General features: G+C 37.6%; 1 protein-coding gene across 2 annotated transcripts in view; it reads left to right on the top strand.

Moving 5' to 3' along the window:
• The window catches only part of LOC123682828 (protein gooseberry-like), a 31,603-nt gene that overhangs the window by 11,536 nt on the left and 4,436 nt on the right, over positions 1-15,631 (top strand). Inside the window, exons 2-4 of one of the 2 annotated variants that reach the window (XM_045621632.1) lie at positions 4,442-4,755; positions 4,864-4,978; positions 9,370-10,057. In XM_045621632.1, the coding sequence (XP_045477588.1) occupies positions 4,442-4,755; positions 4,864-4,978; positions 9,370-10,057 (1,117 nt within the window). The remainder of the gene's footprint in view (positions 1-4,441; positions 4,756-4,863; positions 4,979-9,369; positions 10,058-15,631) is intronic. The other variant, XM_045621633.1, reaches the window with a different exon arrangement.

The raw sequence follows: 15,631 nt of genomic DNA on the forward strand, positions 1-15,631 counted from the left end.
AACCATTCGGAAGGCTTTCAGAATGCTGGGTTTCGTTAAACGAAATACAAAAGATTTTAATGACATCGATGCTTTAAAAAATATTTATATAACTAACGTCAGAAGCATTTTGGAGTACTGTTCTACTGTTTGGTCACCATACTATCAGGTTCACATCGGTAATATTGAGAAAGTACAGAAAAAGTTTTTGAGATGGATAGGTTATAAGCGGAGCATTCCGTCTGGTGAGATTGACTATGGTTTATTGATGTCCGGCTTATCCTTGAAAACTCTTCAGGAACGAAGGAAAAATTTCGGGATAATGTTTATTTATAAGCTCCTTAATGATCTCATTGATTGCCCCTATCTACTGGCAAGATTGAATTTCAATGCAGTACATGTTAATTTGCGTCACAGAGATTTTCTTGTACCTGAGTTTCATACCAGGAACTATTCCTATAACAACCCAGTGGATAGGGCGATGAGAGCATCTAATGAATCGGGTTTGGATTTGTTGAATGAGTCCCTATTCGCGATAAAAAGATATTTCAATAATTGAATAAAACTGTTTCATGATCATATATTTTTTTTTTTTTTTTTTTTGTATATTTTCTGGGCCTTCAGCTGAGCTGTATTATTTCCTTTGTTTTATTACTGTTTATTTCTTTTCGTTATCATGTAAAATGGGTGTACCGTTGAAATAAATAAATAAATAAATAAATAAATAAATAAATAAATTATATTTTGTTCATCTATAGCTACTCAAACTGCCTAATGTATTTGGAGTCTTGACAATTGCTTCAATTCTAATTTCTCATATACCAATATTTCTCTTATTAAGAAATAAAGAAGTTAAATAAATAAAAGGTAAAAGATGTTCTGAAGAAATTCCATAAAACTGCTTTATTATAGTCCTGTGGAGAATTGCCCGCTGTGAGATTGAATATAAATGTTTCAGCACTTTTGTTAATGCTCAATCTCCATCAGATGTCTTCTCTCGTCAAGAAGCAACAGTTAATGGTTGCTAAGATTTATTGGATTGAGGTTGAGAGCATTTCTCAAAGTAATTGGAGTGCTCAAATGAGTATATGAAATTATATCCCACCAGTCTCTTCCTTAGTTTGAATGAGTTGAAGGTTGGAGGTAATTTGTAGGCAATTCTTTCGCAATATGAACATTATTACCTCTCTTTCATTCCTATGGAATTATATCATTTTTTTTATGACGAAAGTATGGGTTTATTCTTCTTTTTGCTGGTGACATATTGGTGCAATATTGTGGGCGACAATCATTTTTAATAACGCTCTTACAATGCATTAGAACGCTCTATAATTTGCACTCGTGTATTCTAATACAACAGTGTAAGATGCAAGACCATTCGCTACAGAACTTCAGAAAAAAAAACAAAATTGACACATTTAAGAGGAAATTATTTACTCTCTCTTTGAACCAAAAGATGAGTTAGTTTTCCTTTTACAGTCTTTTCAAATCGTCTTTGCCCGAAAATGAATTGTGTAAAGTCTTTCCTTCTTTTCAAACAACTCTTCTTGTCAATCTTTTCATTTGTTGTTTCATTTCACCAAAATCTTGGCTTTATGAAGGGTTTCCGCCAGGAAAATCAACCATCATTGATTTTGAAGTTTAAACGTGTTGAAATGAGCACCAAAGACGGCGAACGCAGTGGACGCCCAAAAGAAGCTGTCACCGACGAAAAAATCAAAGAAGTTCACAAAATATTCTTGAATGACCGTAAAGTGAAGTTGATCAAGATAGCAGACATTGTGAAGATATCTTCGGAATGTGTACATCATATCATTCACGAATATTTGTACATGAGAAAGCTGTGTGCAAAATGGGAGCCGCACGAGCTCACAATCGATCAGATACAACAACGTGTTAATGATTCTGTGCAGTGTTTGAAGCTGTTTGAGTGCAATAAACCTGAATTTTTGAGTCGATATGCGACAGTGGATGAAACATGGTTCCATCATTTCACTCCGGAGTCCAATCAACAGTCAGCTGAGCAGACTGCACACGATGAACCGAATCCAAAGCGAGAAAAAACACAACAGTCATCTGGCAAGGTTATGGGATCAGTATTCTGGGATGCACAAGGTATAATATTCATTGATTATATCCAAAAGGGCCAGACCATCAACAGCGATTATTATATAGCGTTATTGGAACGTTTGAAGGATGAAATCCTCAAAAAACGGCCACATTTGAAGAAAAAAATGTACTGTTTCATAAAGACAATACGCCGTGTCATGAATCAACGAAAATAATGACAAAATTGCATGAATTGGGCTTCGAATTGCTTTTGCATCCAGCGTATTTAACAGATATGGAACCCAGCGACTTTTTCCTGTTCTCAGACCTCAAAAGAATGCTCGTTGGAAAAAAATTTAGCGCCAATGAAGAAGTAATCGCCGAAACTGAGGCCTATTTTGAAGCGAAAGACAAATAGTACAACAAAAATGGTAGAGAAAAGTTGTAAGATCGCTATAATAGCTGTATCGCCCTCGAAGGCAACTATGTTGGATAATAAAATCGAATTTTGCCAAAAAAAAACGTGTTTTACTATGGTGGACCGGGGACTTTTCAATTTGCCTGTTAATTATTACATTTTTCTGTAGAATTCACATCGTTACCATCCGAAACACCTCATAGGGACCAAAATGATCTTCTTAGGTTCATCAGTGCTCACCAACATCTCCAATTACCTCCCAAGCCATAAGTACCAACAGAAAAACCTTTTCTAACACGTCTCAACCACCCATAAAACCGCCTTTCAAGTCTGAATGTCAGCCGACCAACAATTGAATTAACCAACTCCCGACCCATGATGGTACCACGACGTGGTACCAGGGTACCACGAACCCCGTGATTGCGGCACGGAGAAGTAGGCGTGCGGACATTTAACGAAATGAAAAGCCGGTCCGTCCAGCGGTCACTTTGATCTCACTAATGTCTGTTTTCATCAGCCAGATCGTACACCTGATTTGAATGGCATCGTTGGAAAGCCACATAGCCGTCCGGTTAATAATTTAAGAGCTCTTCTTCGCACTCCTCTCTCGACGCAATTAAGGGGGACATGGGCGTTATGGATTTGTGTGTGCCTGCAAGTCCCGCGGAGATGCCCGGGGGGCGGGCCCTGCCCTTAGTCGTCGGAACGAGCGCGCTGACACAAGCTTCCTGGAATTTCTGGGCCCGCTGACGTAATTTTATGTGTCGGATGATTATACAGGTATTAGCGAAATTTGGGTGTTTTTGTACGGTTTTTAGGACGGCCCGGAATGTCTGTGTAAATGGCTTCATTTCTACGTTTTTTTGGGATATTTGCATTCGTTGAAGTGGATTTCAAGAACCTTCAGTACTAAGGCCCAGTTTCACCAAACAGCACTTGATCACAGATTGATTAAACTCCGCTTGTTACTAAAGCAGGCTTAACAGTGTTTTCTGTTTCACCATGCATCAACCCGTCCGAAGATGATCGCGATTAACCAAATCGCGATTAAATAGTCAAACCATTTGGCAACGTTGTGAACAAAAAGTTATATAGTGTTCTGTATCGTATTAGCAGTGATGACCACCATTGGCGCTAGGTGTCAGGTGTCATTCATTCATAACTCATAACATTTCAAATCATTTCTCATCTTGTGAACATAAAACAAAGTTAATTTTTGCCGAAAATGTCGAGCGATATGCTTCGAAATGTCGGAAACTTGCAGAAGTTAAAAAGAAATTATCCCATTTCACAAAACCACACATTCTGGAAAAACAACTATATAAGTAATTTTATTAACTTATTTATTTTTATTAACAAGTTTAACTGCTTCTTAAATAATATTTCAATCAAACATATCAATAAATTATTATTTGCAATAAATTTCATAAAACACAAAAACAAAGTTTACGTGTATTTTAAATGGGAAATATTGAGCCTATATATATAGTCATATTTTGATAAAATTGACCCAAAAATTAGAAATTTCCGGAAAAATAATTACATAGACAAGAGTTCCATACTGATAAATAATTATTAATCTCAACTTGAAAGGTTATAATCCTCCAAAAATGGCCGATTAGTGCTTAATCGCGATTGGTCGATTAAATGGCGCTTTGGAGTGTGGTGAAACGCTACATTACATTAATCGTGATCTAAAGCCTCACTTAAGAGCCAAGTCAAGATTAAAGCATTTGGTGAAACTGGCCCTAAGGATTCACGGCATGGCTTGATTTTCAAGCTACTTGACTTGAGTTGATTTCAAGTCAAGCTAGAGTCGAGTAGTAGTTTTTCAATCTCAAGTCAAGTACTTGAATCATATCAAGCTACTTGATTTTTAGCAGTTGTATTGTGTCTTCACTTTCTTTCGTACCCTCAATTTAGGAACATTCTGTATATTCTCTGTTGTTCCTGCAATTATGTGTCACCAAGTAAAACCTTCCCTTCTTTTTTCAGGTCAAGGTCGCGTAAACCAGCTTGGAGGAGTCTTCATCAATGGTCGTCCATTACCAAATCACATTCGTCTCAAGATTGTTGAAATGGCAGCTGCTGGAGTAAGACCCTGTGTAATCTCACGACAGCTCAGGGTATCCCACGGTTGCGTCTCAAAAATCCTCAACAGATACCAAGAAACCGGTAGCATAAGACCTGGAGTGATTGGAGGCTCCAAACCAAGAGTAGCTACTCAAGAGGTTGAGGCCAAAATAGAGAAGTTGAAGAAGGAACAACCTGGCATCTTCTCTTGGGAGATTAGAGACAGGCTTATCAAGGTAAAGTTTCGTCAAAATGTTATAAAATTGTCTTAATTATTCTTCCTTTGTTGATTTGAAGGAATGCTGAATTATCGTAATGTTCTATAGATGCACAATTTGTTTCAGGAGGGAGTCTGTGACAAAAACTCTGCACCTTCTGTCAGTTCCATCAGCAGACTACTTCGAGGTGGTAGAAAAGATGACTCTGAGAGGAAGAATCACTCCATAGATGGTATTTTAGGTAAGTTTCAAATTCGTTTTAAACTACAACATTGTGACTTCGAATGACCCTCAGAAAACCTGGAAATTTCTTATCGAAATAGGAACTCGAATATCTGCAAAACGGTATAATCAAACCATAAGGATCCCCCCATGATGGTTTCACTATACCTGCCAATTAGAAACATCGATATCTGCATTCATAATTTATACAGAAGTGTATGCATATCGTGGGCAATGCAACATGAAACTCCTGTAGACGGGGCATAAGATTATGGGAAAATGCAAATTCAGAGAGATGCGAAGGGGACCTCATGAATAACCTGCCATACGGCTGAATTTATATACGATGGTGCAGGTGCGTCATTTTATCGAAAAACGTTTATGGAAAAGGAAGTTGACAGACAAGCGGTGGCAGTTACCTATGTTCTTATAGGTTCCCAGACAGCGAAGAATGGTTATTTAGTTTAGTTTTTTCGAAATTATATACATTAACGCATAAACTGATCGTTAATAGAATTCATCAGCTCTACTTCAAATAGAAAGACAGCAACCAACTAGTTTGTTAACAAGAAGGACTGGTGTTCAAGAATATTAATGATCATTTCAATATAACGGGTTTTCTAATAAGAATTGAATAAGTGGCAACAGTGTGTATTTGACATTTCTTATGTCATTTGTGTCAAGTAGGTTAGGCTAAGGCAATTTGATCATGGGGAAATACAAGCTTTAACAACGTTTCGAAATTGTTAAATTGTTTCATGAAAGTCAATACTCATTTGTGAAGAAACATTCAAAAAGAATTATGGATGGCGTTATTAAGTTAATCGAATCGTTTTATTCGTCGTATTGTAGACAAATTTGAGAATGAATTTTCTCTACACAATACAAGCGTGCCAGAGACAAGGAAAGATCTTGCTGAATAATTTGTATTTTTTTTATTTTCAAATTGTATCTTCGCTATCAGAAAATCCGTTCCAAGTCGGTTGCAAAAATATCTGTATTCATATATTCCAGCAAAAAATTTCACGAGAATACTCGAGAAAATCCGATTTAAGCCGAAGATCGAGCGGAGCAGGTATCGCGAAAAAAACGAAAAAACAAAAGTGCACATCGTTGTTCGTACCAAATTTTCGGTGTTGTAGCTGGAAGCTTGAATTTAATTCACGAACATGAAATTCAATCAGGGAGGACTATTAAGGCTCAATAAGCTTTAATGCGACGTAATAATAAGATTGAGCATCCGTGTCCTAGTCATTAAATCAGCTGAAGGAAAGGTATTCCGAAGAGAGACTGAACGCTCTCCTCGTCCTCGACTTGTGAGGTCTTTGTTCGCCGTGTTAAGGTTTCCGGGTATATGAAGACATTTCCTTCGATATTTGTGTCACTTCCGATAAAACTTGTCAACAAGAATCAATATAACGAATGAAATAACACCCAATGAAATATTTGAGATGGTGTGCGTCATGGCTCCGCTCTAGGCCTAATTTAATTCAATTTTCTTTCAGAATCGGTTATTCTACACAGGCGTACAACTTTGCTTTCGCCGTTTTCGTCCGAAATTTGAGGCTTTACTGTAGAAAACGTCTTGACCACTTTCGCAACATGGGGTCGAGCATTGTCATGCTGTAAAATCACTTTATCATGTCCCTCGTTGTATTGCGGCCGTTTGTCTGTCAATGCTCGCCTCAAACGCATTAATTACGTTCGATAACGATTGCCTGTGATTGTTTCAGTCGGTTTTAAGAACCCATAATATACTACACTGAGCTGGTCTAATCAAATACTGAGCATGACTTCGGAACTGTGACTTTTCGGTTTGGTCGTCGACGTGGAAGCATGGCCGGGATTTCCCCCTGATTTTTTGCGCTTGGGATTATAGTAATGAACCCATTTTTCGTCTCTACTCACAACGCGATGCAGTAATCTCTTCCGTCGTTGCTTTGCAAGCAGCTGTTCACAAGCAAACACATGCCGTTCAACATCTATAGGCTTCAACTCGTACATTACACAATTTCCTTGTCTCTGAATCATTCCCATGACTTTCAGGCGTTTCGAAATTTCTTGTTGCGTTACTCCCAATGATCCTGGCAATTATTATTGCGTTTGACACGAGTCTTGATCAAGTTATGCCTCCAATTCTGCATCTTCAAAAACCTTCACTCTTCCACCGTCATGCTGGACTTCGACATCAAAATCACCGTTTTTGAGGCGTTTTAACCACACTCGGCACGTTCTTCCACTAATAGCGGAGTCACCATAGGTATTTGAGAGCATTTGATGAGCCTCAGCCAAAGATTTCTTTATATTCAAGCAGAAAATAAAAACCTCCAGCAAATGATGGGAATTTGGCTCGTAAGTTGACATGTTTAATCGAGAATAACTTTATGATGCATACTCAAATCGATTAATATGTCGATGGTGTTATGTTTATCAATAACTAAGCTTATTGTATGACATCTACGACGTATGACATCATTTACCGCTACAGCCATCTATTGCAAAACGTCGGAAGCAAAGTTGTACATCTCTTAACACCCAATGAGATGTTTGAGATGAAGTGCGTCATGGCTCCGTTCTAGGCCTGATTTTATTCAATTTTTTCTCAGAATCAGTTATTCTATTATATGATAACTAACTTTCTTGAACAATTTCGTCCAAGGGGAAGTCTCTCATCTGTTTATGTTGACTTCATTATGTTTTATCTGAATATAATCAAAAAAAGGCTAAATGTTACTCCAAGCTGTTCTGTTGATTTTTTTATCGCCCCAATATTTTTTTCGGTTCTTACCCAAAAATAGGTATTCTTGAATATCTACTTCCCACAAGAGTTGAATCTTTTGAATCCACTACGCTGGACCAATTTCACCGACTAAAGTCCAAAAAAAAACCTGGCTGGTCTCCGTCTATATTTAAAAATACCAAGAAGACATACGACCGCGTCCCTGAAAGAATCTTTAGAGCAACAGCAGCATCTCCAAAAGGTATAATTACATTAGCGGCATGAAATAATTCACCTGGTGTTCCATCTCATATTAATATGCCAAGACGGTAGCGGCTACCAATTATCGTAATTAATTAACTATGAGAAAATCAAACATAATTGAACAGCTTCTTGTATATTTCACGCCGGCCTACTCGATAAACGTCGAACGGTATGCATTTAGGAAAAAAAGTGTGAATGACGAATGTCAGTTAATAAGCGACATGATAAGCTTCTCTCCCGGGGCTGTACATCGTTCATCGTTTTTTTTTTTTGGTTTTCTGCCAATCTCGTGGGATTCGTCGATTTATGATTGGCAGGAGCGTAGATGATTTTTTTTTACAGATTTAGTCTTGTTGATCCTTTTTAGCGTTAGGCATATCTTCAGAGTAATAAACATAGATTGAGGGAGCATATGTCATTTTCAGTAAGCAAATTTTGTCCCCAACATGAACTATCAAATTTGACATGAAGCGCGCGGAAATGAAAACATATCAGTGATACGATATTTCACTCAATTCGCCAGTTTTTCCACGAAGAACGCACTTCTTATGTCCCATAGTGAATCAACGTTTCATATCAACTCAAAATATATTGAAATAAATACCTAAATACATCAGAAATTCAGGAAACAAACTTCAAACGCGCCAAACGACGTGAAACAACCGATGACACTAGGAGAGCAAAAGTTGCCAAACCTTGGATTTCAGCAGGTTGATACAGAAAATTATAAATATTCTGCTTATTATAAATTCGACAATTAGGAAAAATATCGGATAACAAATATTCAAGTTTGCATATTTAATCGGGAATCACTCAAATAAATATATTTCATTCAATATAATATACATTAATAACGAGATAGTAGAATAGTGGATTTGAAAATATATCACAATCCGACAACGTAATCTAACCATGTTGGGGACATGTAAAAATCGCGTATACTCCCTCTATCCATACTATATATACTCTATGCTCCTGACAATCATGTTTTGAATTGACAAACTTTTTTTTTATCTCGACATCCTTAGATAAGAAATGTTGTACTGAATATTTCCGAATCTATCAGCAGTGCTTCCATTTGTTTTGAAAATATTCTTTCAATTCTGTCGTTTTTAGTGCTGTTCGCATGGGAAATAACATACCTATTTCATTCGGAGAAAAGCATTTCTTGTGACTCCATTGGAATTACAAAGCAAAGAGTCTCTCCAATAAGTAACACTTTTACTCCAGATATAACAATAAGCTATTTTTTTTTCGGATAAAGCAGCTATGAGGCGAAATTTTCACATAAAGATGTTGAAACAATTGTTCACTCAAGATATGAATTCAAATTAACGAAACCACTTAAACATATCATGCAAACAGCCTTCCAAATGGCTTCGAAACTTCTCCAAACACAGAAACCAAAACCTATTTTTTTCTTCCAGGACCAACCTCATCCTGCGACGAAAGCGACACAGAATCCGAACCTGGCATCCCCCTAAAACGCAAACAAAGAAGATCCCGTACCACCTTCACAGGAGAACAACTGGAAGAACTGGAAAGAGCCTTCAGCAGAACCCAATACCCCGACGTCTACGTCCGCGAGGAACTAGCCCAAAAAACCAAACTAACAGAGGCTCGCGTCCAAGTTTGGTTCTCAAACCGACGTGCCAGATACCGTAAACAACTCAATTCTCAACAGCTCAACTCCTTTAACGCCATGTCCTTGCAATCAGCCTTCCCAGTGCAACACCAGTACGCTGATCACGGGTTCAACCAGTCGTGGATGCAGCAGAGCTACGCCACTGCGGCCTTGCAAGGTTCCGCACTGGGGAGCTCAGCTCTGGCTGGATCGGCGGCCGCGCTTCCTTCCTCTTTGGCTGCTAGTGCTTTGAACCACTCGAGCGCTGGGTCTAACAACAACAACTCGCCTACGCATAACAACTTGTACAATTCGTACAGTAATTCGAGTTTGGAGCAGAATTCGTCTTTGGTTGGTGCTAACCAGTTTGGCTACAGCATGGGACAGGTGTCGCCCAACCAACCTAGTTTGTCACCGCAACAGAACACTGTTAGGAATTGGTCGAATAACAAGATGGCGGAGAATATATCCAGTTGGCATGAGAATTACAGGTAGGTGTCGTGTTTTGGATTTTTTTATTGGTAGAATTAAGTATTTCCGTCTGAATTTCTATTATTATGTCCTTTCATGAAACTCGTTAGGTAATTAGAAGATATAGAAGCCCGGTGGAATGTTTTAAGGAGGTGGTTTATGATTTTTCAGCCCAATCGTTCTCTCATGGAGAGTAAGAAGTTTCTATATATTTCCTGTAGAACCTATATCTGCATTTCATGCTAAATATAATCTCACAGATTTTTACTTTTCGTAACCATAAATGTAGGTACGTCGCTGTCGTTTTTCAATTCACTGAAAATCTGTTGACTTCTCGCGAAATTTATCTCTTTCAATTTACGCACAATCTGATCAATCCGCTACTGCCAATTTGACGACCAATAATCCAAACCTCGTCATTTGGATTTTTTGTGTGTATAACTATGACCGGTACTACCAACTTACGCTATTGGAAAGCTGTTGACTCATCTTGCTTTCATAATTTTTTCAATTTAGGCATATTCTGATGATATCTCACTTGAATTCGTACAAATCTCTTTATGTTGCGTTTTATTTTTTGTCCAAACCTTGTCCAATATCTGTATTGAAAAAATCAAATAAGCTACTCCAGATGAAGCTAAATCACAAAGAGCATTGCGTATTAATAATATTCTCTCTAATTTGAGTTAAGACAAGTCCAATAGATGCAAATTTATGAATAAAACATGAACAAAACTTCAAAAGTAACTTCAAAGTTTGAAGCTCTCTAATTAATCCTGAAAAAAACATCTTTAAGTCAAAAATGACACGAAGAAGGCATAGTGTAATAGTGCCAAATCTTTGTGAAAAAATCAGATATAAGATTCAAAATTGACACGAAGAAGGCATAGTGTAATAGTGCCAGATATCTTTGAGATATTCAACAAAGAAATAGGTGTCTAAATTGACACGTAGAAGGCATTGTGTAATAGTGCCAGATATCTGTGGGAAATTCAGCCCAGAACTAGTAGTCAAAATTTACACGAAGGAGGCATAGTGTTATAGTGCCAGATATCTGTGAGATATTCAGCCCAGAAATATGCATTCAAATTGACCCGAAGAACCATCCAAACCTTATTGTCTTTTGGTGTTTTTCGAGTAACATCACTACTAGTACTACCAGAGTATACCACTGATGATCTGTTGATTTTTCTTCAGTATCATTTTTCAATTTAGGCACAATCTTATCTTTTTGATTTTGTTGAGTACCACCACCTTCGGTATCACCAACGTGCAACGCTAAAAAGCTGTAGACATTAAATTATATCTGAATTAAACCTGAACGATATGTCATTGTCCGTCGATAGTCGATACAAACCTTGTCTTTTTGTGTTTTTTGAGTACTATCACAGCTGGTTCTACCAAAGTACTTATCCGACTTTTCTGCTCGAATTTCATCATTATCAATCTTTAATTGAGGCACAGTCTCATCGTTTCGATTTTTGTGAATACCACCATTCCCGGTACTACCAGGTACTACCAAGTGACTTCTCAGAGAAGTGGCAGACATTTCATCAAGACAGATCGATTAGTCTATCAGTACGTACAAACCTTATCATTTGGCGTTTTTTGAGTACCACTACAGCCAAGGTAGTACCGCCGTTGAAAAACTGTTTACCTTTCTCGAACTTAATTTCTCCATTTAGTACAGTCGCTACGCCACTGTCGGCCCGACGTCGATCCGTCCAAACCTTGTCATTTGGCGTTTTTTGAGTACCACCACGGTCGGGGTACTACCAGCGTACGCAATCATTGAAAACTCGACTAGAATCGCGTTCCTTCGAAATTACACGCTATTGGTTAATGTATTGCCGTGCCGCTCTCTATTTATCAGCTACCGGAATGAATTATGTTTGCACACTGGTCGTTATTAATTGTTTATTAACGGCAATTACTTCTCTGCATGGCGAGGAAGTATGCGAGACGTCGTGTCAGGACAACCTGTCATTTGGCAGTCATTAGGCAATCGTCCGGCCGGTATCTGAGAGGATTTTTTCGAAAATCGGCGAAATGCCATTTTCCCTCTGGTGCGGGGAAGGGAGGGAACCGGGTATTACTGAGAGAAGAGCGTTTTGATTCCTTTGAATTGCCGATGAATGATACCAAACTTATTATTTAGCGGTGGATGGTTGAAACTTTCGATTACTTGATCTCTGTTTGAAAAATTTTAAATTTACACGCATATCTGCAATTCTCTTAGCGGTTGAAGCGGCTCAAACACTTTGAGACTTCATGATGAAGTTCTATTGTCCTACGATCATACTTTTTGAAATTCACGATCTTAGTTCTCGGGTTTTTTTGGTAATAAATAATAATAAAATGGTTTATTCTGTAAGCTACAGGGTATAAACATATAATCTTCTTAGTATGAATAATTCTACCAAATTTCACACAACCATCAAGGAATTGAATTTTCCATGAGGAATGATACTTCGCGCTGAAAAAATACTATAAAATAGTGTCCTACGATCATGCCTTCCAAAATTCAACTTCTTACGTCTCGTAGTTTTCCGGCTATATTCTTTTCAATAGATATTGAAGCTCAAATGATGAAAAACGGATTATCAACCAAATTCCATACACTGTTTACACAGATACTTCGCGATGACATTCAGCATTGTCCTACGATTCTATATCTCATAGTTTTTGGATAATGTTGCTTTCAATAGATTTTGGAAATGGAAGTATGAATAATCGATTATTCTACCAAATTTCATAAAACCATCTATTGAATTTTCCACACGGAATGATACTTCGCGCTGACAAAATACTAAAAAATAGTGTCCTAGGATCATGCCTTCCAAAAATTCAACTTTTAACGCCTCGTAGTTTTCCGGTTATATTCTTTTCAATAGATATTGAAGCTGAAATAATAAAAAACAGATCATTATACGAAATTCCTTACACTGTTCACACTGATGACATAATACAATTCAGCATTTTCCTACGATTATCGATCTTACTTCTCAGAGTGTTTAGATAATGTTTCTTACGGTAGATTTTTAATTTTAAATTTCATACAACTTTCATTTGAATTTTTCATTAGCAGTGATACGTCTTGGTGACACACTGTTGTTCAGCATTGTCCTACGATCTCTTTAAGTCAAATTCAATATGGTTGTGTGGTTTCTTTTCCACAATTCCGAATGTTGCTTTCATACTTGATACATTTTCTGAGCAATCCAATAACATCATTATCCTTCTCCTATAAGCTCTGCAAGGAGCTTTCAAAGCTTGTTTCCTTCAAACAATGCAATAACTCATTACTCACTATGAAGCAGAGTTCAGCATCTATTGTCTGTAATGACACATGGATGTACGGCACAGATGATATCTCATTTCCAATGTACGAAAAGCACGAAAACACTTCGAAAGTGCACATAAATTACCAACAAGTAAATTTAATAGCCAAAACGTGACACCACTGTTTCCTGTTAATTATTGCTGAATACGAGGCATCTTTGTATCCCGATCTGGACATCAGCGTTTCGATTCTAAAGGATCGTAAGCGGCTCTTTAATTTGTGCAGATCCTACCTTCAAAAGGTTAGCTTCTGGGGAGCTTGAAAGATGCAAGTGGTCCACTTGAGATTCTTACTACACTATGCCTTTGGTTGGTATCACAATATCTGTGTTGAAAAAATTAAACAAGCCACAATATATGAAGCTTAATCACAAAGAGCTTTGCATTCAGACTCTTTCCTTGCTAATTTGAGCTAAGACAAGTTCAATAGATGCAAATTGATGAATAAAACATGAATAGAACTTCAACAGTAACTTCAAAGTTTGAAGCACTTCAATTAATCTTTAAACAAGCATCTGAAAAGCATAGTGTAATAGTGCCAGATATCTGTGAGAAATTCAGCCCAGAAATATGAGCCAAAATTGACACGAAGTAGGCAATGAAGGCATTGTTTAATCGTACCAGATCTTTGTGAGAAATTCAGAAATAGAAGTCAAAATTGATAAAAGAAGGCATAGTGTAATAGTGCCAGATATCTGTGAAATATTTAACCCAGAAATAGGCGTCTAAGTTGACACGTAGAAGACATAGTGTAATAGATATCTGTCAGATATTCATCCCAGAAATAGTAGTCAAATTTTACACGAAGAAGGCATAGTGTAATAGTCCAGATATCTGTGAGATATTCAATTAGAAATGGGCGTCGAAGTTGACACGTAGAAAGCATAAATAATAGTGCTAGATATCTTTGAGATATTCAACCCAGAAATAGGCCTCTAAGTTGACACGTAGAAGGCATAGTGTAATAGTGTCAGATATCTCTGAGATATTCATCTCAGAAATAGGCGTCGTAAGTGACACGTAGAAAGCATAAATAATAGTGCTACATATCTGTGAGATATTCAATCCAGAAATAGGCCTCTAAGTTGACACGTAGAAGGTATAGTGTAATAGATATCTCTCAGAAATTTAGCCCAGAAATAGTAGTCAAATTTTACACGAAGAAGTCATAGTGTAATAGTGTCAGATATCTGTGAGATATGCAACCAAGAAATATGCATTAAAATTGACACGAAGAAGGCATAGTGTAATGAAGGGTTCAGAAATAGACCCGAATGAGTGTAAAATTCTCAGTGTCTTTATCAGACTATCAATACTACCGATCTCCGAAGTACGAAGCCGTTCCGAAGTGTAATTGCAAAGCGAGGATAACTTCATCTGAATAATGTACCACTAGTGGCAATTAAAGCGTGTCGGTCTCTCATAATGAGTAACTTCGATTTTCTGTACGTAAATGCCTCTTATTAAGGCAGGCAAAAATACGGAAAGCTTCGTCCACCATCCCAGCAACTCTACGCAAACACTTCCTGCATCGAAACGGAGGAAAATCGAGGAAAAAAAAGGTCTGCCAGTAATCTGCGTTCGGTGAAAGGGCGTTTCAAGTTTTCAGCGCTTTCTCCAGGATCTGTGGACCTCATTTCGTCTCTCAGATCGAATTTGCTATAGTGGGAAGGAGAATCGACGGAACCCACGCTTTTGCACTTGTTGGCGTCGGTAAATATAGCCTATAACCTTCGAGGAATCTTGCTAATTTCCCTAATGAGAGAATTTTTGAGATTAGTTTGCTGATTTATGAGATTACTGGGAACAAACAAACGAATTTCATGCAATCTTTTTAAGTTACCTATTATAATTAATCATTTGATAATTCCTCTTGGAGGAGTCATGGAAATATTAGGTGTACAACTTTGCTTCCGCCGTTTTGGTAGTCGCAAGATCGTAGATGTCATACAACAAGCTTAGGTATGTGCAAACATAACGCCATCGAAATATTAGTCGATTTTTGTCTGCATCATAAAGTTATTCTCGATTAAACATGTCAGCTTACGAGTCAAATACTCGTCATTTGCTGGAGGTTTAATTTTCTGCTTCAATGTGAAGAAATCTGCGGCTGAGGCTCATCGAATGCTCTCAAATACCAATAGTGGGGCCGCTTTTAGTGAAAGAAGGTGCCAAGAGTGGTTTTAATGCTTCAAGAACGGTGATTTTGACGTCGAAGGCCAGCATGGCGGTGGAAGAGAGAAGGTTTTCGA

Source organism: Harmonia axyridis, chromosome 6 (genome assembly GCF_914767665.1).
Source record: "Harmonia axyridis chromosome 6, icHarAxyr1.1, whole genome shotgun sequence".
Classification (NCBI taxonomy): Eukaryota; Metazoa; Arthropoda; class Insecta; order Coleoptera; family Coccinellidae; genus Harmonia; species Harmonia axyridis.